Source organism: Pelodiscus sinensis, chromosome 2, assembly GCF_049634645.1.
Source record: "Pelodiscus sinensis isolate JC-2024 chromosome 2, ASM4963464v1, whole genome shotgun sequence".
Taxonomy (NCBI): Eukaryota; Metazoa; Chordata; order Testudines; family Trionychidae; genus Pelodiscus; species Pelodiscus sinensis.
The window spans coordinates 13,962,457-13,987,570 of NC_134712.1; the positions used below are offsets into that span (position 1 = coordinate 13,962,457).

General features: G+C 41.9%; 1 protein-coding gene across 4 annotated transcripts in view; it reads left to right on the plus strand.

The window, feature by feature from the left end:
- DNAAF11 (dynein axonemal assembly factor 11) overlaps positions 1 to 25,114 on the plus strand; it is a 61,995-nt gene that overhangs the window by 1,738 nt on the left and 35,143 nt on the right. For 2 of the 4 annotated variants that reach the window (XM_075920119.1, XM_075920118.1), the window contains exons 2-7: positions 4,080 to 4,247; positions 11,920 to 11,997; positions 15,454 to 15,626; positions 18,062 to 18,297; positions 18,873 to 19,064; positions 22,385 to 22,462. In XM_075920119.1, coding sequence (XP_075776234.1) covers positions 4,080 to 4,247; positions 11,920 to 11,997; positions 15,454 to 15,626; positions 18,062 to 18,297; positions 18,873 to 19,064; positions 22,385 to 22,462 — 925 coding nt within the window. The remainder of the gene's footprint in view (positions 1 to 4,079; positions 4,248 to 11,919; positions 11,998 to 15,453; positions 15,627 to 18,061; positions 18,298 to 18,872; positions 19,065 to 22,384; positions 22,463 to 25,114) is intronic. The other 2 variants (XM_006123548.4, XM_075920120.1) reach the window with 2 other exon arrangements.

A 25,114-nucleotide genomic window follows, 5' to 3' on the forward strand; every position in this document is an offset into this window, starting at 1 on the left:
AATAAGCATCTCCTGGCCAGAGACTGCAACTGGCAGCCCTTCCTGCACCCCAACTCCCTGCCCCGGGTCACAACTCCCTTCTGCACCCAAACTCCCTTGAAGACCCTATACCCCCTCCTGCACTCCAGCTCCCTATCCCAGGTCACAACCCTCTCCTGCACCCAAACTCCTCAGACCCCACACTCCCTCCTGTATTCCAACACCTTGCACCAGATCACAATCTTGTTCTGCACCCAAACTTCCTCTCAGACTCTGCCCCCACTCCTGCATCCTAACCCCCTTCCTGGATCTTCCTCCTGCACCCAAACTCCATCCCAACCCCACACCTCCTTTGTTAATATAAGTGCAGACCGTGACCACTCACCAAATCTTAAAGTGACCCCCCCGCTATAATTATTGCTGCTCCATCTCCCCAGACATCTCTCCCTCCATTCCACATCCCTCTTGTCCTCAGACCTGCCCATTCACTATTTCTCTCAGCTTCCCCTTCTAATCCTCTCTCAGCCACAGCCTCCTCAACCCCTCTCCAACTCCCCATTTCCTGCTCCTTACAGACTCCCCATTTCCGCAGCTGCTACACATTCCCAGTCTTCCCTTCCCCTTGCTTCTCATATCCCCAGATTCCACATCCCTCCCCATTCCCTCCGACTTCTCCCATCTTCCCAGATTCCCCATTTTCCCTCATCTCCCTAGATTCTCCTGTCCTGTCTGCCTATCCTCATTGTCCTGAGCCTCTGCCATCACCTTTCCCTTATTTCCACTCACCCCCAGCCTCTCCATACTCCCCTTCCTATCCCCGGCCTCCTGTCACCCTTCTCTCTCACATCTATTCCACTATCACTCTAGCCCCTTTTCACTCTCACTCCCCGACCTTTTTTCCATTAACCAGCCTCTTAGCCTTTGCTCTCTGCCCAGCTTTTTCCCCTTCTTCATTGCTGCCCCTCCCCAACCCCATCAACTCAACCTCCCTATTTACTTCTGCCCCTTCTCCTGAGAGTTGATGAAAGGGAAGGGTTCATAATGCTCCTCTCCTTGGCTGCTCTCATCTGTTGCATACAGCACTGGTTATAATCCCTTAAATTAACACATGAACCTATAAAATGACAAATCAGGAATGCTTTCGTTATTAGATTTCCCATTACTTTTCAGGATCTAGGTTCCCCAGTGCTGGGTTCTTTCCCCCTTAGATTCAGATGAACACACACACACGCACACTGACAGAGCATGTCTGAGGTGAGTTAATTAGCACTCCCAGATCCCTTATATGTCCCTGGACTCAATAGGCTGAGCTGTACTGAGTCCAAGGGCACATATGACCTGCATGTGCCCTTGGACTCAGTGGGCTGGGTTTAAACAGCACTTTAAGATACCATTCTCTTACGCCCTATCCCCACTTTTACGCCACAACCGTTCTGCTAGTACCCACTTTATGATCCAACCCCTCAGGATTTTTGGGCACTACAGGATCTTTAGCTTAAGTCCAAGGAGTGTTGCAGAGTGAATGGGGAAACAGAGAGAGGTGCATCTGGCTTAACTCTGAAAGCTATTTATTTCCAGGTAGTAACTATACAAGGAAAGCCAGACAAACAAAATAGTTACAAAAGTTAGTGCTAGCAAACCATAAATGATCACATAAGGGAGAGTCAAGAGGCTAGAGAAAGAGAGAGAGAGAGAGAGAGCTATCTTACCGCTTTGTGAATCTTGAATGGATTGGAGTTCCCAGATGGTGATGGTAGCTTGCAGTCCAGAGTATTAGAGATTGCGAGAGAGTGCTCCAGGCATGATCAGTCAGGAGAAGATGAAGTCCCAATGGAACTGATGCAGAATTTAGATTTGTGGGGGAACAACAGTGGTTCAAAAAGGAACAGTAGGTTTGTTTATGGGTAAATTGATGGTTCAAGTGAATATTTCAAAGTTGTTTTGTTTAGGCTAGACATTAGGACTCTCGGCAGTGTTCCTTCAGAAGAGCTCATAATGCAATTAGACAGTTTCACTGTTTTGGATACCAGTAGAGGATTGATTATTAAAATTGGTCTGATAATTAACTGATCTAGGTGTGTGCAGGTAAGGGTTCATTAACACCTGGAACAGATATTTCCCATGAGACAATGTTTTCCTGGTTTCTTTGCCCCAGAGTTCAGTGCAGTTCTTGCTTTGGAATTGCTGTTCTCTATTCTGTATGCCGATGGAGATCTCTCCCTGTTCCATCTCCAATACAAATGAAGCTAGGAGTGTTTCCTTATCCTATCATCCATTTAGGTGTATCTTCCCTTATCTTTTCATTGCTTTTTGTAAGTCATCCTTCTGATTGGCTTTAGTTCAAAAAGAGATTGGGAGTGGGGAATTGTTTCATGAGTACTATGCCCTGATTCCCCAAGAAGGCAGAGCTGGTAAATATCACTCTGCTCGTCAAGAATACATGTGAGTGATTCTCATCATGAATCCTATTTGCAAACATAACTGTATTGCTTGATGAAGGGAGTAGTTATGTATCTAGCTGTTCATCTTTGTTGCCTTCTTTAGCTATTTTTCCTCTATTGTTTGGCAAAAGTGATCAGTTTCAGAAAATCAGTGTCACCACAAAGACATTTGCTAATGGAAAAACTTAAGGGTGTGAAGGTAAATGCATGTTGTTGCCGAAAGATATTACATTGAAGTCTCCTTTTCTTCTTCCAAACTAAAAATAAAAAGTACTGCATCATAATTTAAAGTCTTAAATAAAAATAGGGAAAGTAAACTTTTATTAATTCATGGAAAAAAGCTGAAATAGGTTTGGGTCCATGTTGTTAATATTAGTGTTTGGCATTCAAAGTGACTAACATTAAGGCTTTGTCTACACTACACTGCACTGCTCTTCTGGAAAAAGCTACGCAAATTGCGAACCACAATTTGCATATTTTTCTGCTTATTTTTCCAGAAGAGGCTTTTCTGACATTTGGCCCATCTGCACTGGGCCAAGTGTCAGAAATAAACCCTTTTTTGGAACATCCCTTCTTCCTTGCAAAACAAGGTTTACAGGGATACCGAAAAAGCACATCTGTTCTTCCAAAAAAAATTTCGGAAGAGCAGACGTGGGCCTGGACGTGGCAGAGTTTTTCCGGGATACCTTCTGTATCCCAGAAGAACTCTGCAGTGTAGACATAGCCTAAAAGTGACTCCGTGTTATGAGACCATAATTTTTGTGAGGTAAAATGGTATACCCTGAAAAGTGGTACACTTGATAGACCAATTAGGAACAGGAACACTGGGAGATTCCAGACTTCATAGTTTTCCCTTACTCTATGATTTTCCACTTTCTCTTAATCTATTTTAATTGTATATTGCCACTGCTATTGTGTTGTTAGTCCCCTGCTGTGCTAAAGTAGTGCTTTGGAAAGCAACAGCTCTGTGTGAAGTTGGCAGATGCATTCGGAGAGAAGACATTGCTGTATGAAGTCATGTTGTTTCTTCTTGAACCTGTAGTATTTTTGGTTTTAATCTAATGTTTGAAAAGTTTACTATTGCCTTAAGTCCAGGCTTCTCATTGTCTTTTGATTTACCTACAGACCAACATATGCTTTGATTTCTTTCCACTTCCTCACAGCTCTTCCTGATGTCTTCTCTACCAATCATCTATCAGTTGATGATAGGCCTTGAAAGTGAAATCAAGAAGCTTATATTTGATGCAATAGAAAGAAGTGAGCCAGAGGAAGGATGTGTAACCTTAAGTTTCTCACTTTTAACTTGACACTCCCTCTCCTTCCATGCCCCCCATTCACAGTTGCTGTCCTTCATCAACAGAGTTCAGAAGAAGTATTCAACATCTCTTTCTCCTTTGTAGGACTGCACAAATCAGCCCTTAGTCTGGCCTATATTGAAGACACTGGGACTTGTGCCAGTTTATGGCAGGATCAAATTTTACCCCCAGGAAAGACCACGAACGTCAGTGTTTCTCTTGTGTCACAGATAATGTCAATTTAATGTCTGTTCTTTAAGGACCAAGAAAATATTTAACTCATTTCCTTACCAGGCTGCAAGTAGATTACCAGAAAATTCCCTCCATAAAGTCAATTTCCAATTAATAGTGATGTTTCTTGCAGTCACTGAAGATCTACTTAGACAACGTGCAGAACATAACAACTGTGAACTTTTTTCACTGGAAGAAATCTCCTTGCATCAGCAGGAAATAGAAAAACTAGAATATATTGACAAATTGTGTCGAGATTTAAAAATCCTCTATCTTCAAAATAACCTTATTCCAAAAATCGGTAAGTGCTTTATGCATTGTTATTTTCTTAAACTGAGTTGCATGCATGTATCCAAGGCCAAAAAAGAAATGGACATAAGATTTTGAGTTTAAGGGAATAGAAAGAAATGAGCAAAAAAGGAATAAAAATGCCTCAATACTGAAAGATTCTGAGCATGGTCAAGTCCTGTTGCCTTCAGTGGGAGTTGAGGTGTTCAGCATTTCAGTGGATTAGGATCTAATTGAAAGAACATACTGTTAATAATTATCAACACTATATGGATCTTAAATTATCTTATTTTTTTAAAAAAGCTGATAAATAAAAAGGCATTGATCAGTTAACTTGTTTTGCTGAAGATTTATTTTTTATATATTTCTTGCAATGAATAAAGCAAACACTCTGATACCATGGTATGAATTACGGTTATCAGGGAACAAACACACTTTATTGTGATGCCAAAAATTCCTCTAGCTAAAGTATAATCTGAAAAATAATTGATTTGACCATATTGTTTTTTCTCATTCTCCTAAGAGACATCAGAGTATTCTGCTACTTTGAGGTGTACAAAAAGTTCACTTTTAGCAAGTGTGAATGAAAAGATATTACTTTCATGAGTTCGTATAAGAATTCCTTCATATATTTTATAGTGAAACTCATAGTCATTGAGAAAAATAACTCTTTGCAAGTGAGTGGCAGAATATTGCCCATAAGCATCCAACAGAAGGATATGAAACTACACTAGGCCTGGGCTTTATAGATCTGGACCTATACAGAATCTGTTGTAACTGAAATAGCTGCAAATGTTTATTAGGTGTTCTCTATAGCCAAATATAAGAAAAAGTCATTGGCAGGAAAAGCTTAGAATCCAAATAAAAGGTATACGCATGAAGGATGAGGGATAAGATGCAACAAAAGGAAGTCATTAGTCAGAGGTGATTAGCATGTGTCTTGTTAGTTTTTGTTTGTTTGTTTATTTTTTGTTTTGTTTTGTTTTTTTAAGGCTCAAGATTATTTTAAAACAGACAGCTTTGTGCATTCCTGATCCTGGGCTGCTCTATTGTTCTCTCTTCCAGAACAATTTGGTCAGACCTGGGGGCCTATATCATAGTAGCTTTTCCAGGCTGACTTGTGGTCTGCAGCACAGAATAAATTTTCTGCTGTGCTGTGTATTGTGGCTCTGGACTTGACACACCCTTCCCACCCTCTTCCCTTGCCCATTAGCACAACTGCATGAGGCCTTCAGAGGACTCTTCATGTAACTGGATCTTTAAAAAGCATTCTTACAGCTATCTTTTGCAGCACTTATGCTAAGGTAATGATCCCCAAGCTAGAATCAGGGCTTTTAGGCTTAGTAATATTGCTTCACTGTATGAAAGGGCCAGAGCAGAGATGGTGAGGATCTCATCCTGGTTTTTGCTGTTTCCATCTCCTGCAAGGATTTATCTTGTCTCACATTTCTGCTAAGCCAGTGTGGAGTATCACAGTACTCTTTCAATTCATAATCTTACAGACCATCAGTTGCACAACTACTCTTTGCAGCTGATCTCATTTTTAATAAAAAACAGGATTATGTAGCACTTTAAAGACTAACAAGATGGTTTATTAGGTGATGAGCTTTCGTGGGCCAGACCCACTTCCTCAGATCAAAAACCTGAGGAAGTGGGTCTGGCCCACGAAAGCTTATCGCCTAATAAACCATCTTGTTAGTCTTTAAAGTGCTACATAGTCCTGTTTTTTGTTTCAGCTACACCAGACTAACACGGCTGCATTTCTATCATTTTTAATAAGGTACTCTAATTAGCTTAACATCAGCCATTAGGAGATAGGAGTGCATGTGATTGCCACAGAGAGATTGCATTACTGTGAAGCTGACTCCCAAGAAAATCATGGTGGTGGTAGTGGCTATCCCTTGATATGAGGATGATGTCTGCCAGGGGGTAAAAAGTCATTCATGAGACTTACGATGACTGAGGATTCCACAGTTTTTTCCACATATATGACATGTGGCTGTTTGGAGAGTGCACAATTGCTGGCCAGGATGATGTATGCTTTCCTTCCTCCTCTGCCATTTCTCAGCCTCTTGAGCATGGCAACTCCTTTCAAACGAGCTGAGGCTTGATGTATGATGTAACAGTATTGCAGTTAATTGCCAGCCAGCTCTTTTCAATTCATGGGGTCAATGCCTCTCTTAAGATATGTTTTGAGGGTGTCCTTGTAGTGTTTTCTCTATCCCCTGTGAGTCCTTGTACCGTTACTAAGTTGAGAACAGAGGTATCGCTTCGGAAGATGAATATTAGTCTTCTGCATGCAATAGGCAGCCCAGCAAAGATATGCTTCATAATGTTTGCCTTAATACTGTTGATGTTAACAGAAGAGAGAATGCTGGCATTGGTACGGCAATCTTTCCATCTGATTTGGAGAATCTTCCTGAGGCAGTGCTGATAGTTACCAAGATACTGAAGATGGCTTCAGTATATCATCCATGTTTCACACTCATAAAGAAGCGTGGGAATGACTACTGCATTGTAGACCATGATCTTAGTTTCAATCCACAGAGCTCTGTCAATAGACATAACCAGAGCCGTCTTGTGGATTGGATGGTGCCCCATGCTTTGGGGAGCCACATGCTTCAGGGCGACATGGAAGTACAGGGCCAAAGGAAGCCTGGGGGATTAGTGCGGAGAGGAGGTTGGCAATGGCAGCAGAGGTTGAGCTGATCCCTGCACTCACTGGCACCAGCAAAAAGCAGAGTTTCTCAGCCCCAGCCCGCTCTGCTCCACCAGCTGCCAGCGTCGCTTGGGGCAGGGGTTTTGGGAGGAGTGGAGTGGGGGCCAGGAAGAGGCAGAGTAAGGACAGGAAGAGGTGGGGGGCAGAGTAAGTTTGGGAACTTGAGGGAAGGAGTGGAAGGGGAGTGGAATGTCTGTGGAGCAGAGGCAGAAAGAGGCAGAACAGAGGTGGGGCCTGGGGCAAAAAGGGGAGGTGTGTCCCAGGCACTGAAGCTCACTAGGGAGAGCCCTTCACACAACAGAGCATCTGTCTGAAGGATGCTCTGGCACAATGGATCCAATGTTAAATCTCCACATGAAGATTGGCTGTCTGGGAAAGGTGGCTTTCTAGGTAAGAGAAATGTACAACTTTTTCTAGGAGTTTACTACTGATGAGAATTTTTGGGCAATGGGGGACAACTTGCGCGGGAGCAGGCTGGTGGGAGTATCTTAATCTTCCTAATGTTGAGGGGAAGTCCCAGAGTATAATAGGCTCCTGAGAAAAGTTCTAGGATGGATTACAAGTCAGCCTCAGTGTGCCTGAGGATAGCACAATTGCCAGCACACTGAAAGTCAGTAATAACAGTCTTGGTGATCTTAGTTTTAGAACGACGATGCTGAAAAGCTGCTCATCTATGTGATAATCAGTCCCAATTCCAAAAGAAAGGTAGTCACAAATAAGAATCAAGATCATAGCAAGATTGATGGGGAAGAGGATTGGGGCAATAATATAGCCCTGCTTAATATCAGTACAGACGTTGAACAGGTTTGTCTCCAGCTCTTTACAGAAGACGGTGGCAGTTCCGCCATCATGAAATAGCCTGAGAACATCAACAAACTTTAGTAGTTAACTGATCTTAGCACCTACCATAACACTTTACAATTGATGGAATCAGAAGTCTTAGTTTGGTCGATAAATGCCCAAAACAACTGCCTTTGTTGTTTTCTATACCTCTGTCTGTGGTGTCATGTGATGGTCTGAAATACCATAATGAAGTACCATGTCTGTGGTGCCCCATGATGGCCTGAATCTATATTGGGCTTTTGGAAGGAATCTTTAGCAAGAGGCAGGAGACAGTTAAAAAAGATGTCAACAAGAATCTTCCCAGCAATGGAAAGGAGGGCAATACTTTGGTAATCCCTACACATAGACTTGTCCTTTCTCTTAAAAATGGTCACAATATTGGCATTCTTTAGCCAATATGGGTGGAAATTACTCATTAACCGAAATTCTAACACAAAGTTGATGAAGATTTGCACAAGTACTATTCCAGCAGCTTTGAATATCTCCACTGGATGTCATCTAGACTAGTGCCTTGTTATTTCTAATCTGAAGCTATGTCTACACAGTGGGATTTTGGATCTGGGGCACATGATATCTGCGAGTAGGTAGAGGGAACTGGGTTTATTTGGTCTGCAAGGGTATATTTATACAGCACTGTGTAACTCAAAATAAGCTATGCAATTTGAGCTATGCAAATTGCGTAGTTTTTTTGGGGATAGTCCATTTCAAAATTTGGCACTGTCCAAATGTTGAAATGGACTTGTTGGAACACCAGTCTTTTAATCCTTGTAGAACAAGCTTTATCGGAGCATCGGAATAGCAAGCCCTTTATTTCAAATATAGTTTGAAATAATGGGCTTGTTGCTAAGATGCAGAAAATACTATTTTGGGATATTGGACATATTCTGAAATAGTGCCGCTGTCTAGACGTACCCCAAAAGAGAAGAACGAGGGGGGATTTGATAGCAACCTACAACTTTCTGAAAGGGGATTCCAAAGAGTATGGATCCAGACTATTCTCAGTGGTGACGGGTGTTAGAACAAGAAGCAATGAACTCAAATTGCAGTGTAGGAGGTCTAGATTGGATATTAGGAAAAAAATATTTCACTAGGAGGGTAGTGAAGCACTGGAATGGGTTGACTAGGAAGGTGGTGGGATCTTCATCCTTAGAGGCTTTTCAGGCCAGGTTTGACAAAGCCCTGTCTGGAAAGATTTAGTTTGCAGTTGGCCCTGCTTTGAGCAGGGAATTGGACTAGGTGGCCTCCTGAGGTCTCTTCCAATCATAATGTTCTATGGTTCTCTGAAGCATCAAGTGCACCCAGTTCAGAAAATTGAGATGCCACAAAAGTAATGGCAAAAGACCAGGTCTTCTGCAATCTGTTGTGCCATGCCACTTTCTTAGCAGTCTGTTGTCATGCTGTTTTATGACTTATGACTTAAAACCTAAATGCAAATATAATAATTGTAGGCTTCCTTTACTATAGGAGCCTCTTACTTTTACTGGGAGGATCCTTGGTGCTACAATCTAGCCCTAGAGACTACAACTCTCACGAGTCCTTGGAAAAAAGGAGGGAAACTTGCTCTCTTCCCGGCAGTGCAGGGAGAGAGTTGTGGGGCTCCAATTTGGGGAGAGGAACCAGTTTTCTGGTGTGGAGCCTTTTGCAGTCAAGGAGCTGCTACTGGAAGCTAGAGCCTGCTGCTGAGAGCCTGCTGAGCCTTGGATCTAGCAGGCTGCCTTAGGGGCTGGGCTATTGGTGCTTGTTCCTGGAGGGGAGAGACTTTGGCTGTGCCTGTGCCTGTGACTGACAAAGGCCTGCAAAAACCTGCATAGCAGTAATTATGAGTAACTGTGACTGTTTGGAGAAGTGCTGCCTGGGACGCAGCACAGAAGACAGACTAACTCTGGATCTGAAAAGAGCCAGAGTGATCTACCCAGTGAACCAGAGCTGCTGGCATTTGGTGGGACCAGCTCCAGTGGTGGAGGGATTTTGCAGTTGTTGCTGCCTGGACTGACACACACACAACCTGCACAATGCTGTCTCCTCTCCAGCCTCAGATCTTCAAGCGCGCCCACATAAGCGTCTGGGACTATGAGTTCCAGAGGACACTGGGGTGGGATAAACGGTGACAGTGTAACTGCCAGGTAGATATGTTTCATTTATTTCTGTGTACTTTAACTGATTTTATTCAATTTTAGTCTGTTAAACCCTGTTTCTTTAAGTTGTTAAGTAAAGGTGTGTTAAATCTAATTTATTCAATTAGATATATATTATTTATAATTTTTGTTGGCGTTAGATCCAGATTATTATTGGATTAAGTTTATTCCTGGAGACTCCCAAGGCACACCACTAAGTGTGTACAGAGGTCAGCCAGGTGGAGGCACTGCCATTTTATATTCCTTTAAAGCAGGGGTGGGCAATAATTTTTGACTGGGGGTCACTCCAAGAATTTGGAAAGTGGTTGAGGGCTGCACTCTTCCATGATATTAATGCAGGAGGTGCAGGGTCTGGGTTGGAGGTTAGGTGCAGAAGGGAGCTTGGGTTAAGGGAGGGAATTTGGGTGAAGGAGGCAATTGTGACCTGGGGCACTGGACTGGGAATCAGGGGATTGGATTGTGGCCTAGGGCAGGGAATTGGGGTACAGGAGGGAGTGCAGGGGTTTGGGTTGTGAGCTAGGTCAGGAGGGGACTGTGATCTGGGGTAGGTTATTGGGGTGTTGGATCTAGGAGGGGGTATAGGTGCAGGAGGGGGGCAGAGGATTTGGATATGTGGAGTAGGGGAGGCAGAAGTGGTGGGCAGAGGGTTGGAGAAGGGAGGAGCTGTGGTGCCAGAGGCACGGTCTAGCCAGGAGACTTACCAGCCAGCAGCCCATTCCTGAATCAACATCCCTGCCTACCCCAACCCCGGACATGTTGCAGCCATGTGCTCTGTGGATAACTACAATCCCCTTATGTTTCGTGGCTGTCTGTTATTGAAACAGGAAGCTCCCATTGGCCAGTTTCTGGCCAGAAGCCAGCAAGTGGGCTTGTACTGGGGGCAGAAGCAGCTCCCAAAGCTTTCACCCCTCCCCTCTGGGCTCAGTTTTTAAATTGAAACTGCTTCACAGCCGCATTTCTGAGCAGCCATATTTTGCCCAGGCCTGCTTTAGAGACAAGGGACAGCAGCAAAAGGTGTGGATAGGGGATCCCCAATTATCCAACATCACCACAAGGGTACTCAGGATCTCCTTTAATGTTTGAAAACATCAGGCGCATAGGTGAGCGTGGCCTGCTCCCAAGTAAGTCGGAGGAAAATGGGGGTTACATAATAATTGCATTACTTATGGGGCAGGCCGAGGAATTATTTACAAGCAATTTTAATTCTCTAGGTGTGGTGAAATACGGTTTTCTGATTCTCAAAGTGGGTTATTGGCCGTCCTCGCTACTGGCCATCCTCGCTATAAGTCCAAGTTACAGTCCAAAAACCTAGTACTTATAGCGAAACAACTTAAATCAGGATTTTTTTTTTCTCATAACTGACTTCCATTTGCACAAATTGAGGTTTTTTTGCACCACTTAAGAGTAGGGAACGGAAGGACTTATAATGCATCAGTTCCTACAAGTGTCAACAACTTTAGTGCGGAACGGATTTATACCGGGCTGACTTATAGCAGGATGTCCTATATATTAATATTTCAAAAACCTACAAACAATAAACATCCTGAAAAGTATATAAATAGAGGTGTGTGTGGGGAGGGGAGGTATTTCTGCTCCCATTGAATTCAATGAGAAAACTCCCACTAATTTCAGAGAGCAGGAGTGGGCAGTATGGGCCTCAGCCATAATTTATTGAAGAGAATAGGAATCTTTTTGTTGCTTCGGTGGGCCTTTGGGCCACTTCTGAATGATTAAACAGCTGAATAGGTATCTGTGTTCATTGTCTTTGCTATTTGATTTTTATTAAATTCTCCAGGATAAATGTTTTGTTTTCAGTCCAAAGCAATTATTTCCAGTGCATTCAAATGTTAATATTCGCTGTAAATTGTTATATTTATTCTGTTGCATACAATTTAATTTTGTTCAGAAATAAATTAAATAAAACAGATAAAATGTTATTCCTTGCCTTGCAAATAGAATTGAACTAAAAATGTATATGTTTATTGCAGAAAATGTAAGCAAACTAAAGAAGCTTGAATATTTAAATTTAGCTTTGAACAACATTGAAAGAATTGAAAATTTGGAAGGTAAGTTCTTTTAATAAAATCTTTTTCCTTTTTATATTGAAGAATAAGTATGGAATGTGAAACTAAAGGAGAATATAGATTATCAGATGTACCAATCAATTAAGATATTTTGTAGTTACTCAAAAGTGCATTTCTTATGTATGCTGTTGTAAGTAGCTAGTACATATGTTACTTAGTTTACTTACCATAGCAAACAATAGTTTCTGTTCATGACTTCGCAGAGGTTCACTAAAACATGTCAGCTTCCTTGCATGCCTTTTACAAAGTAGGCAATTGTGACAAATTTGTTATTTAATATTCTGCATAGTTAGGGTTGTCAGGTGTCTGGTATTCACCCGGACTGTCCAGTATTTTTGCCTCCTGTCCGGCAAAAAAATTCAGAGAATACCGGACACCTAAGATATCTGGTATTTTCTGATTTTTTTTTTCCCCAGCCAGGAGGCGAAAATGCTAGGCACCTGGCAATCCTACAAACACTCAGCTCCCGGCCTTCCCCCCTAGTCTTGTGCAATGCTTCCCCTGGGTCTTAGTGCTCAGCTGCTTCCCTGTTACTATCCCTGCACTCACTCTTAAAGGGGACATGCTTTTTTTTTTTTTGTGCTCAACAACTTTAGTCCCCCCCCCTTTTTTTCCTTCAACAGATTTTTTTTTTTGGAGGGGGGCAGGTGTTCGGTATTTTTGTTTCAACCATCTGGCAACCCTATGCATAGCGGGAATCCAAAATAAGGAAGTTAAATTGTGGTTATTTGACTAATCTTGAAGTCGATACAATTTGTATTAACTACATGATTAGTCAATAAGGACAACTCTGCAGAACCGCAGCGGGGCTGGCTTTGAAAGCCACCCATGCTGCAGTCTGCATGGGTGGCTCTTACTACAAACTCTTACAATATTTAAAATGCAGAGGCACAGCGTCCTAGACCAGCACGAGCCGAGATTGCTCAGTCCCGGCTTGCGCTAAGTCCAGCAGCCCCTGCACATGGCGGCCAGTCCTGCTTGGACCCCCACGGACAGGGGCTGCTGCCAGAGCAGACTGCCCACAGCAAGCCTTGGGCCTCTGCAAGCAGAGGCAGGCTCTCCTATCCCTCCCTCTCACCCCTCTTTCCCCCCCCCGCCTCTGATAGAGGCAGCGGCAGGGGAGGCAGCATCACGGAGCCGGTACTGGGAGGAGCTGGCTTTTAAGCTTAAAAGCCAGCTCCCCACAGCACCAGCTCCTCCCCCCACCCACTGCCTCTTATAGAGGCAGCAATAGGGGGAAGCAAGTGATCACTACTCCAGTTGACTACTTGCTAACATCTCTAATCCAAAAGCCCACAGCTTGCTAACATCTCTAATCCAAAAGCCAAAAGCCTGAGCTTGGGTCACCCATACGGTATTAGTATGTGCTTGACGAAAAGGTAATATATTATCAAAACTGAATAATTAGAGCAATGTGGTTATTTAAAAAAAAATCCTTTTAAAAATCCTACATAGGCAGTAAAAGGCTTTGTCATGTCAGCAGACATCTTAATTTCAGCCATTATTATTAAGTTTCACACAATTGGGAATTCCCTGCTAATCATGGTGGCCTTTTCCCAGTGGAGTTCTTTATGGAGTATTTCAGGAGATTTTCTTACATTATTACATACAAATTTTGGTCTGTCTTATCCCCAACTGTACTAATGGTATTCATCTCTCAGATCACATGCCTCTACTCCATTAATTTCATTGGGCACTGATGAATTTCTGCATCATGCAAGATCAAATTCTAAGCCATAAAATTGCTATAAATACATTCCATCTCAGTAGAATCATCTCTGCCTTGAGCTCTTCCTTGTATTGATTTCCAGTAGTCCAGTTGCTATAGTATGGACATCTTTCGTGAAAATGAAAGTGGCAAAAGGATGTCGAAATTTCAGCTTCTATCTTCTGAGGAAAAAAATCAAACGTGAACGTGATCCTGGCTTAAAAGATTAAACAAATGAAAACCAAAAATGATTCTCAGATAGGTTAAAAAGTTATCTGAAAAAAACCAGGTAGTAAATTACATGTTTATTAGTTTGTTGAGAAACATATCTATATTATTCCTGTAAATTTTAAGCTCCTTTGCCACATTATAATATTTATTAGTGTGATTTGTCATTTATTGACAAACCAGAACCTTTGGGTGTAAGCAAAAATTTTGGCTATTTAAATCCCTTTGTGAATCATTATTAAGTTGTTTATTCTTTTCCAGTTCCATCACACACAAAATGCTTGTCAAATAACAGATTCACAAGGAAGTGTTAGCTACCCTCTTTAGATTTGGTTATAATGATGAGCATAATAACTGAGCTTGTATATTTATTCTTACAGTGAGAGTTGTGATTCTGTCCTGGTGTGACCATGGTGAAAAGGGAATCTGGGAACATTTTTTAAACATATAATTCAAATAACTTGGCTTCATTCATATTTATTGTGATTACCAAAAACAGTGGAGGAACAAACCTCATGGTCCATTGGGGATTTGAAGTTTCCATTGATATTACAGTGTTCTGGTTCACTGTGCCACTGCAGTGTTCTCCGTGAACATTTTGTTTTCACAGTCCTGAGTTTGAATTTACAATGGCAATTTTTTCAGTCTCAATGAAGTTTGTTCAGCTTTTCACCAATATTCTCACTTTTATACTGATTGGCTGAAGCAAAATACAAAATACCAAAATCATTAAGTTAAAATATGTATGACAGTTAATGAATTCATAAATTGCAAGTCCAATTTTTCTTAAAGTGGATTTGTATTATTGATTTTTCTGAGACATGAACAATGCCAGTTAAGAGTAACATCATACAAAAATATAATTTGTAATTGACTCTGCCCCCTAAGAAAGTGAGTGAGTGTGTATTTGGGGACTAAACAGTTCATTCTGAAATTAGAAACAATGCAGAGCTTCAGAGGATACGGATAGGCCTGCTCCATGCCAGTCATTAGGTGCTTTTTTCCGACTGCCTCAGTTAGTGCACACAAAATTCAGTCTCTTTCTCTGAAAAAAAATTAGCCAGAATAGCTTCTTGTAACCACACTATGCAGGTTCATTCAATCAAGGAACCAGAACCAATGCTGTGTGACTTTTGCAACCCATTTTAATGAACCATTTTTCTAACTGCAAGTCTGAATAAATGTACCTCAGAAAGTTTTAATAGTAATCAAACCAGCAAAAGTTTTTACAGTTTTTTCATGCATTGTGAATTTTACTGAAACTTTTCCAATTTAATATTCATTTAAAACCTTTGTTTTAAAAATAATCTAAACAAAATATGAAAGAAATAAATGTAGATAGAAATCAGAATTATTAGCTGTGAATAATTCTCCCAACTTTGGTTCTGGAAAGCAATGTCTAACATGTGTGTTTGTGTATATGGTATAGAGGTAACATGTTTGTGCTCAAGTGTGGATGTGTATGATATGCCAGGTGAATAAAAATATATTTTTACATACAGGATGTGAAGAACTGCAGAAACTTGACTTGACAGCAAATTTCATTGGGGAACTGTCCAGCATTGAAATCTTAAAACACAACATACATCTTAAAGAACTCTTTCTAGTGGGGAATCCATGCACTGAGTTTGAAGGTTACAGAGAGTTTGTTGTGGCAACTCTTCATCAATTAAAAGTAAGTTTTTTAATGGACTTAGGTCCAAAGGGATACCATCTGGATGCTTGGAGTGAGAACTGTTTACTGAACATACTAATTCAAAACAAAATTAATGTTTGTGTTAGGAATGCCCTATTTGTGTCCATAGGAAATTAAATTCTCTCATAAAGGAGAACTGAGATTGATAAATGATACAGTTCTGATAATGTCTTAGCTAATATATATTTTGGGTAACTTTTATGTTTTATCAGCGATCTTTGAATGAAGTCCTATTTTTTCTTTTCAAAGAATTCTAACTATGAAGAGGGAAAATGTATTAAAGGATTCTACAAAGAACAGTGTATTTCTTAGGCTATGTCTAGACTGCAAGCCTCTTTTGAAAGAGGCTCTTTCGAAAGATACTTTCGAAAGAGCCTCTTTCGAAAGAGAGCGTCTAGACTGCACGTTGAACTTTCGAAAAAGCGGCTTGCTTTTTCGAAAGAAAGCATCCAGTGAGTCTGGATGCTCTCTTTCGAAGAAGCCCTATTTATATTCAAGAACACCTTCTTTCGAAAGAGGAACTTTCGAAAGAAGGCGTTCTTCCTCGTAAATTGAGGTTTACCGCCGTCGAAAGAAAAGCCGCGTTCTTTCGATTTAATTTCGAAAGAACGCGGCTTGAGTCTGGACGCAGGTGAAGTTTTTTCGAAAAAAAGGCTACTTTTTTCGAAAAAAACCCTGAGTCTGGACACAGCCTTACTGATTTTCATGCATGGGAAAGGAGCTAGATTGCCAGTACCAGAAATTTAAAACTTCTATAAAATTCTATTGAAGTCAATAAAAAGCATATAACTGATATAAATGGCAGTCACTGATATAAATGGAAGTCACATATGGGATGGATACTCTAAGCAACAGCAGGAATTACAGTATAGATTCTCAGATAGGATAACATAAATATAAACAGACCTTCCCACTCACAACCACAGTTTCAAGAATAAAAGTCATTATAATCCACCTATAAGCTCAGGATTTTCACATAAAAATATACAGTACCAGAAGACTTGCAGCAATCAGGTGCTGCTGGTCCCTTGTAATATTTCTAGCTACCTCCCTAGATAGCTAAAGATGAAACTCATTTAGTCTTAAATATTGACTGCAGAACTTGAGCACCATTCTTGGTACCTTAGAAACAGCATTTCTCTGGGGCAATTTCCTGCTATTACATGGGGTTTGGGTACTCCAGGTCATATTGAATCAGATATAAGTGGAGTTTTCAACTCTCCTAAAATGTCAGAAAGGGTATGGCTACACTGTGGAGGGGTTTTTCAGAAGAGGTTTGCAAATAGCGCTCGTATTTGCATACCTTCTTCCGTTTTTTCCCCCCAGAAGAGGCTTTTCTGCTATTTGGCCCCATCTACAAGAGGCCAAATGTCAGAAAAACCCCCTCTCTCAAAAGCCCCCTTCTACCTCGTAAAATGAGGTTTACAGGGGCTTTCAAAAGAGGTTTTTTTCCTGACATTTGGTCCCGTGTAGACGGGGACAAACGGCGGAAAAGCCTCTTTCAGTGAAAAAAACGTAAGAAGGTAAGCAAATGTGAGTGCTATTTGCATACCTGTTCCAGTCTCTCCCCCTTCCCCCCCCCCCCCCAGCACACACACACACATACAGTGTAGCTGTAACCAAAGTCATCACATTGTGACAGAGTCAGGCTGGAGGACTACAGCAGATAGAGAGAGAGGCAACAACAGCCCTGAGCAATTAGGAGCAAAGGAGATAGGGCTGCTGCAAATTAAGCAGAGCCAACTGATCTCACTTGAGGCTGCCATTGAACCTGTTAAAAGGATGCCCTCCTGGCAGGAAAAAAAAAGGAGAGAGAGAGGAGAGTAAGAGGAGAACAGAGCAGAGCAAACCAAATGGAGGAAAGCAACAGCATTGCCAGAGATAGCTAAGTGGCGGAGGGTGAGGTGCCCCAGACCGGGGTCATTAAGCCCTCCTTTGGCTAACAGCCTGAGAGCCCAGCTGGAGAGCTGGACAGGACTGTTTTAGCAGCCCAAGCTGACCCTGGGGCATTGGCCCAAAACCTTTGTGGCTGAGAGATTGGAGCTAGAATCCTGCAAAGGGCAAATAGAGCAGGACTGAGGCTGCTTGAGGTTGGCCTGAGTGGGGTATCAAGACCCAGGAGTGGGGCCACCCTTCCGCAACATATACAAGTGTTTACAGTATTTCCAATAGTATGCTACAGACATTGATCCAGTTTAAGGTACTCTGACAGCATGAGAAATGTATTAAATTATAATCTTAAATGTTTTTGCCGTAGCCTAATTTACGTGATACTAAGAAGTTATTGGAAGTCTTATAAATTCTCCATTTGTATATTAAATTGGATATAATTAAAATTAACCTCATGCTAGATGGGTTTATTGATTTGTATGTGAGATTTTAAATTTTTGCTAATTATATATTTGTCTTTTGAGAAGTCGTTGGATAGTAAGGAAATAGAACGTTCCGAGAGGATTCGGGCATTGCAGAACTATCGACAGGTAGAGAAGCAAATTAGAGAACAGGAACAGGTTTACCTTCTCAAAAGGGCCAGAGAAAAAGAAGAGGCCCTAAAAAGAATACAAGAAAAGCAGGAGAAGAAGAAAGAAAAACAAAGGGAACCTAAACCTGGATTTGATAGACGTTGGTACACAGACATCAACAACACCATGTATGTAAATTAATATGTCTTCATTTTTCTGTTTTTTATAGGAAATTTCTTTCCCCGAGGAAATAATAACTCCCTGGAGCCCTTAAAAGGGTTGACTCTGGCCACGGTGCCTGTGCCAGCTCCAGGCCTGCCAGCCCAGAGCCAGCAGTCACTGCCCCTGACCCAGTGGCCCCAAAACATGAGCCAGCATCCACTGTGTGTTAGGAAAACTGTTTTATTTCTTGGTTTGCCATAGACTTCCATATAGTCATGGGCAAAAGTCAAAATGACAAGATGGAATCATGTATTGCCATTTTAGAGTCCAACTACTCCAACTACTTCAAAGAAAATTAACAAGAAATATTAATTAAACATTAAGGAAAAAAGAGAACAGTTAGGTAAGCTACTCTGAGTCTTATGGAATATTGGGTAGAGATAAGATGAGAAATATTTTGGTAATGGTAGAGCGATAAATAATTATACTACTATATAGACTGAGGTGAGAACAAAATTTCTGCAGGATCCATTCTGCAGTAGCCAAGCACTGCTACTCCTTCCATATTTCAAGGAATACCATTTTGTGCACTCTTTTCTAGACCAGATCCTCTAGAAGACAAAGAAAACCACCAGCAGAAAGAAACAGAAAAGGAATACCAAGAATGGAATATAGATAAAGAGGATGAAGAGGACAAGGCTTTTTGGGAGGAACCTACACCTTATACTCCAGAGTCTAGATTAGAAGCTCACAGATATCTTGAAGAAAAACGGAGAGTTAAAGAAAATATAAGGTATCTTGGTTTTTACACAAGCCCTAAATTGGTTAAGGTGGAGAATTTCAAAGGCACAAAGTCCAGGTAATCACCCAAATCCCACTGAAAATCTAGTGAGAGTTGTGTGCTTAATTCCCACTAGTAACAAAATGAAATCCTGTCTACTCTGTACATTGTTCACTTTTGTTTCTTTGTACTATTCATGGTGCTTGATATTGTTTTTCTCCAAAAAGTTTTTTTTATTTTACGTGATTGTTTCTATATTCAGCCACAGTTTGTTTTTAGAAAGTTCAGTGTTCTGTCATCTAAATACTATCTCCATTGCACTTGAGCTGTTACTTTTGCTATTAAAAGCATTTACTGTGAGGGTTTTCTGCAGAATTTTTACAGAAGAAACACTTCATTTATCTCTTTCATAGGACTTACAAAATTCCATGCATATCTCACCATGAAAATTGGTCCTTGAGTAATAAGTTCCTGCATATTGTATGTGCTTTTTGTCAGGAGAACTATCTTAGGATTCATGATCCCTTCTTGTTTTTAGGATACCACCAGAACACCACATATACAAAATAATGCATGGATATTTTACTAGATTTTTTTGTTTATAATTTCAGGCCAAGATTGGGCATCCAAAGTTAGGTTCCTAAATTTATATTTAGGTACCTGAACAAAAATGACCTGCTTTTCCAATGAGCTGAGCTCCTTCAGCTTCATGTAATTTTCATGGGGCTTGGGATGCTCAGCTACTCTGAAAATCAGACCACTTATTTAGATATCTTTATATGGATTTACGAATCTAACTTTAGGCATCCAGTTTTGAAAATCTCAACTACAATATTTACACTGATATTCATTGAAAGATTCCATAATCATTTATTGATTCCATCACATCTAAAATGCTAAAGATGCTTGGATTTCATCAGTACTTAAGAGATCTATAAGGAAAATTTAGATTCTGTAGAAAGTGTTACAGGCAGTCCCCGACTTACGCGGATCCGACTTATGTCGGATCCGCACTTACGAACGGGGCTTTTTCGCCCCGGAGCTCGCAGGCAGCGATCCGCCACCTCGACCTCCGGGGCGAGAAAAGCTACTCCCGGTGCCCCTGGTCTGCTGGAGACGGTCTCCAGCAGACCAGGGGCACCAGGAGCGAAGCTGCAGCAGCGGCGGGTTCCCGCGCTTCTGAGGTTTTGCTCTGGCGAAGCCGCAGCCGCGGCGGAGTCCCGCGCCTCTGAGGCTTTGCCAGAGCAAAGCCTCAGAGGCGCGGCACCCCGCTGCCGCTGCGGCTTTGCTCCCCGTGTCCCTGGTCTGCTGGGGGGGGGGGCGCAGCTAGTGTGCCCCCCCTCCCCAGCAGACCAGGCTTTTGTTGTGGACCCTGTGGCAGAGCAGCTGGGGCGCTGCCGGTTGGTCCTGCAGCGCCGCTCTGGGCACTACTGGACCAACCCGGCAGAACCCCAGCTGCTCTGCCCCAGGCGTCCTGATTCAGCCGCTGCTGGTCAGTTTCAGCAGCGGCTGAATGAGGACGCCTGGGGCAGAGCAGCTGGGGTGCAGCTGGGTTGGTCCAGTAGCACCGAGGAGCGGTGCTACTGGAGCAACCCAGCAGCACCCCAGCTGCTCTGCCCCAGGCGTCCCCAAGTCAGCCGCTGCTGAAACTGACCAGCGCTGACTACAGGAAACCCGAGGCAGAGTTGCTCTGCCCCAGGCTTCCTGGAATCAGCCGCTGATCAGTTTCAGCAGCAGCTGACTTGGGGACGCTTGGGGTTCTTAAGTTGAATCTCTATGTAAGTCAGAACTGGCAGTCAGTTTCAGCAGCGGCTGAATCTGGACGCCAGTTCCGACTTACATACAGATGCAACTTAAGAACAAACCTACCGTCCCTATCTTGTATGTAACCCGGGGACTGCCTGTACTGATGTTCATTAGGTAATACTTCTCATACTGCACCGATATTAAATCAGTGCCCAAGGACAGTGTTAGAAGCAGTCTTCCGGTGCTTTACGTACTGTCTTGGATGAGAAGTAATAAGTTCTGACTACTTCTCATTAAAAATCCAGTGGCATTTTTGAGTATTAACTACAGTGTCTAGACCAAATTCCAGTCTGAATAATTATATTCTGCCTTTCTTAATTTCTCATGGTATTTCAATAAGATGAATCCTTCCTGTTCTAAACTAATGTCATGTTTAATTTCACTAGTGGCTTGAATCATTCATATAAACACTGTAATGTAAGATTTTGTAGCCTGGAAGTATTGGTGGAATATTGTGACTTAAAGCTATCTTGAAGCAGTTTAAACAACTTCCTATTTTCTTTTGCATGTTTAGTAATACATTATATTCTATATGTAAACCATGTCACTTAGATGAATATTGCCACATTGTAGAAGTAAGAGAAAGAATGTGATAATTACAATATGATATTTTAAAAGAAAAACTTTAGGCTTTTTTCCATGAGAGAAAATCAAATTGTTCCTTGTCGTATCTCTTAGATTTCTAGCTGGAAACAACAAAAACATCCATTAAAGATGTAGGCATCTTAAATTATCAAACAAAATACTAGTGATGGAGACCTGGACTCTTGTAGGATAAATTGATTTAGTCAAAAATACTTAAGGGATTGCTTGCTCATTTCAGTATTAAAAAGACTAGGTGCAATTTCATTACTGGTAGATGGCATGGGAAAGGGAAGGTAGTAGAAGGCACTAATTGTATTGTAGATATATATTATGATAACTTTGAAGTAAGAGGAGAAGAACAAAAAAACTAAAACCCCAAACCCACATACAATTATCACTATCAGATATATGTTCAAATATTTACATGGATTCACTTTGATCATACTCACTCCCTTTTTGTGTTTACTTCGTGCAAACATTTAACTAGTCAAATTTCACTAGCACAAAATATTCCCAGTTAGTATATTTCAAAGGTTCATCCATAACTAGCAGCACACCTTACATTTCAAATGCTTGAGATCAATCCTTTGTATATATAGTTTCCCCCCTCCCCAAATTAAAATTAATCAGCCAAATCAGAGGAAATTGTAATCTGTTCATATATTTGGGGGGGGGGGGGGAGTTACATTGAATGAATAAAGAAAGTGCCAAAAATTACTTGCTCAACTTTCCTGGCAGGTTAAAATAGATTTTCTAAAGAAAAAGTCACACTGTATAACCTGTGGTGTTACTAGAACTGCTTGTCATTTTAAAATACAAACCTACATCACATTGGACTTGTTGCAATGTTTCTCTTCATTCTTTCTTTACTACTTCACAAAAGGATGAGAATGTGCAAATAACCCTTTGTTTCCTTTTCTCTCTTTTCTTTTTAATTAAAGAGGGCAAAAAGTGAAAGAGGAGTCACCGAAGACTTTGGTCACTGCAGAAGGAAAGGTTCTGAACATGAATGAACCAAAGTACGTGAAGAAAAATAATAACTTTAAATCATAGAATCATAGAGCTGGAAGAGACCTCAGGAGGTCATCAAGTCCAGCCCCCTGCCCAAGGCAGGACCTATCCCAACAAAATCAACCCAGCCAGGGCTTTGTCAAGCCGAGACTTAAAAACCTCTAGGGATAGAGTCAAGTATCAGAGGGGTAGCCGTGTTAGTCTGAATCTGCAAAAGCGTCGAGGAGTCCTGTGGCACCTTATAGACTAACTGAAGTGTTGGAGCATAAGCTTTCGTGGGCAAAGACCCACTTCGTCAGACGCATGTACAGTACAGTGAATTTTCACCTCCTTAGGTAACCCATTCCAGTGCTTCACCACCATCCTAGTGAAATAGTTTTTCCTAATATCCAACCTAGACCTCTCTCATTTTAACTTGAGACCATTGCTCCATCTTGCAGTCCATTTCTCTAATCCATACTCCCTTAACTTGCTGGCAAGAATATTGTGGGAGACCGTCTCAAAAGCTTTGCTAAAGTCAAGGTATATCACATCCACTGACTTTCCCATATCCAGAGCCAGTTACCTCATCATAGAAGCTAATCAGATTGGTCAGGCACGACTTGCACTTCGTGAATCCATGTTGACGATTTCTGATCACTTTCCCCTCTTCCAAGTGCTTCAAAATGGATTCCTTGAGGATCCCTTCCATGATTTTTCTGGGCACTGAGGTAAGGCTGACTGGTCTGTAGTTCCCTGGATTGTCCTTCTACCCTTTTTTAAAGATGGGCAATACATTTGCCTTTTTTCAATCATCCAGGATCTCTTCTGATCTCCACGAGTTTTCAAAGATAAGGGCCAAAGTCTCCGCAATGACATTTGCGGAGTACCCTCAGTACCCTTGGTTGCATTAAATCGGGGCCCATGGATTTGTGTATGTTTAGCTTTTCTAAATATTTCCTAACTTGTTCTTTCCCCACCAAGGGCTGTCTGCCTCCTTCCCATACTGCATTGTCTAGTGCTTTTGTCTGGGAGCTGACCTTATCTGTGAAGAAAGAGGCAAAGAAAGCATTGATTACTTCAGCTTTTCCTACATCATCTGTCACTAGGTTACCTCCCTCATCCAGTAAGGGCCCCACACCCTCTTTGATCACCCTCTTATTGCTAACATGCCTGTAGAAACCTTTCTTGTTACCCTTCACATCCCTTGCCAGGTGCAATTCCAATTGCGCTTTCATAAGAACATAAGAATGGCCATACGGGGTCAGACCAAAGGTCCATCTAGCCCAGTAGCCTGTCTGCCGACAGTGGCCAGCACTAGATGCTCCAGAGGGTGTGGACCGAAGACAATGATCAAGCAATTTGTCTCCTGCCATCCTTCTCCAGCCTCTGACAAACAGAGCCCAGGGACACCATTTCTATCCCCTGGCTAATAGCCTTTTATGGACCTGACCTCCATGAAATTATCTAGCTTCTCTTTAAACTCTGTTATAGTCCTAGCCCTCACAGCCTCCTCTGGCAAGGAGTTCCACAGGTTCCCAGTTTCGCCTTCCTGATAACTCCCCTGCATTCTCGAGCAATATATTTATACTCCTCCCTAGTCATCTGTCTATGTTTCCATTTCTTGTAAGCTTCCTTTTTGTGTTTAAGCTCACCATGGATGTCCCCAGTAAGCCAATCTGGTCGTCTACCATATTTGCTTTTCTTGCTGCTCATTGGGATGGTTTCTTCCTGTGCCTTTAATAAGGCTTCTTTAAAATACTGCCAGCTCTCCTGGACTCCTTTCCCCTTCATGTAAGCATCTCAGGGAATCCTGCCCATCAGTTCTCTAAGGGAGTCAAAGTCTGCTCTTCTGAAGTCCAGGGTGTATATTTTATTACTATCCTTTCTTCCTTTGGTCAGGATCTTGAAATCTACTATCTCATGATCACTGCTTCCCAGGTAGTCACCCACCTCTACTTACCGTACTATTTCCTCCCTGTTTGTGAGCAGCAGGTCAAGCTGTGCATGGCCCCTGGTCGGTTCCTTCAGCACTTATTCCAAGAAGTTATCCCCAACATTCTCCAAAAACTTCCTCGATTTTCGGTGTACTGCTGTATTGGTCTCCCAATAGATATCAGGGTGATTAAAGTTGCTCATGAGAGCCAGGGCCTGCGACCTGGAAGCTTCTCTCAGTTGTCCAAAGAAAGCTTAGTCTACCTCATCCACCTGATCCGGCAGTCTATAGCAGACACCAACCACAACATTACCCCTGTTGCTTCCACCTTTAAATTTAACCCATAGACTCTCAACAGTCTTTTCTCTCTCTAAGTACTGAGCGCCGAGCAATCATACTGCTCTCTTACATACAGTGCAACTCCTCCTCCTTTTCTCCCCCACCTGTTCTTCCTGAACAGTTTATACCCTTCCATGACAGTGCTCCAGTCATGTGAGTCATCCTACCAAGTCTCCGTTATTCCAATCGAATCATAGGTCTTCGACTAGAACAGGGCTTCTCATTCTTCTTGTTTATTACCCAGGCTTCTCGCATTGGTGTACAAACACCTTAGATAACCAGTTGATTGCCCTACCTTCTCCATCCGAATCAGGGGTCCTCCCTTGTTGCTTGTTCCTCCTTGTGATTCTTCCCGGTGTCCGACTTCCTCATTTACCTCAGGGCTTTGTACACTGTCCCCCAACGA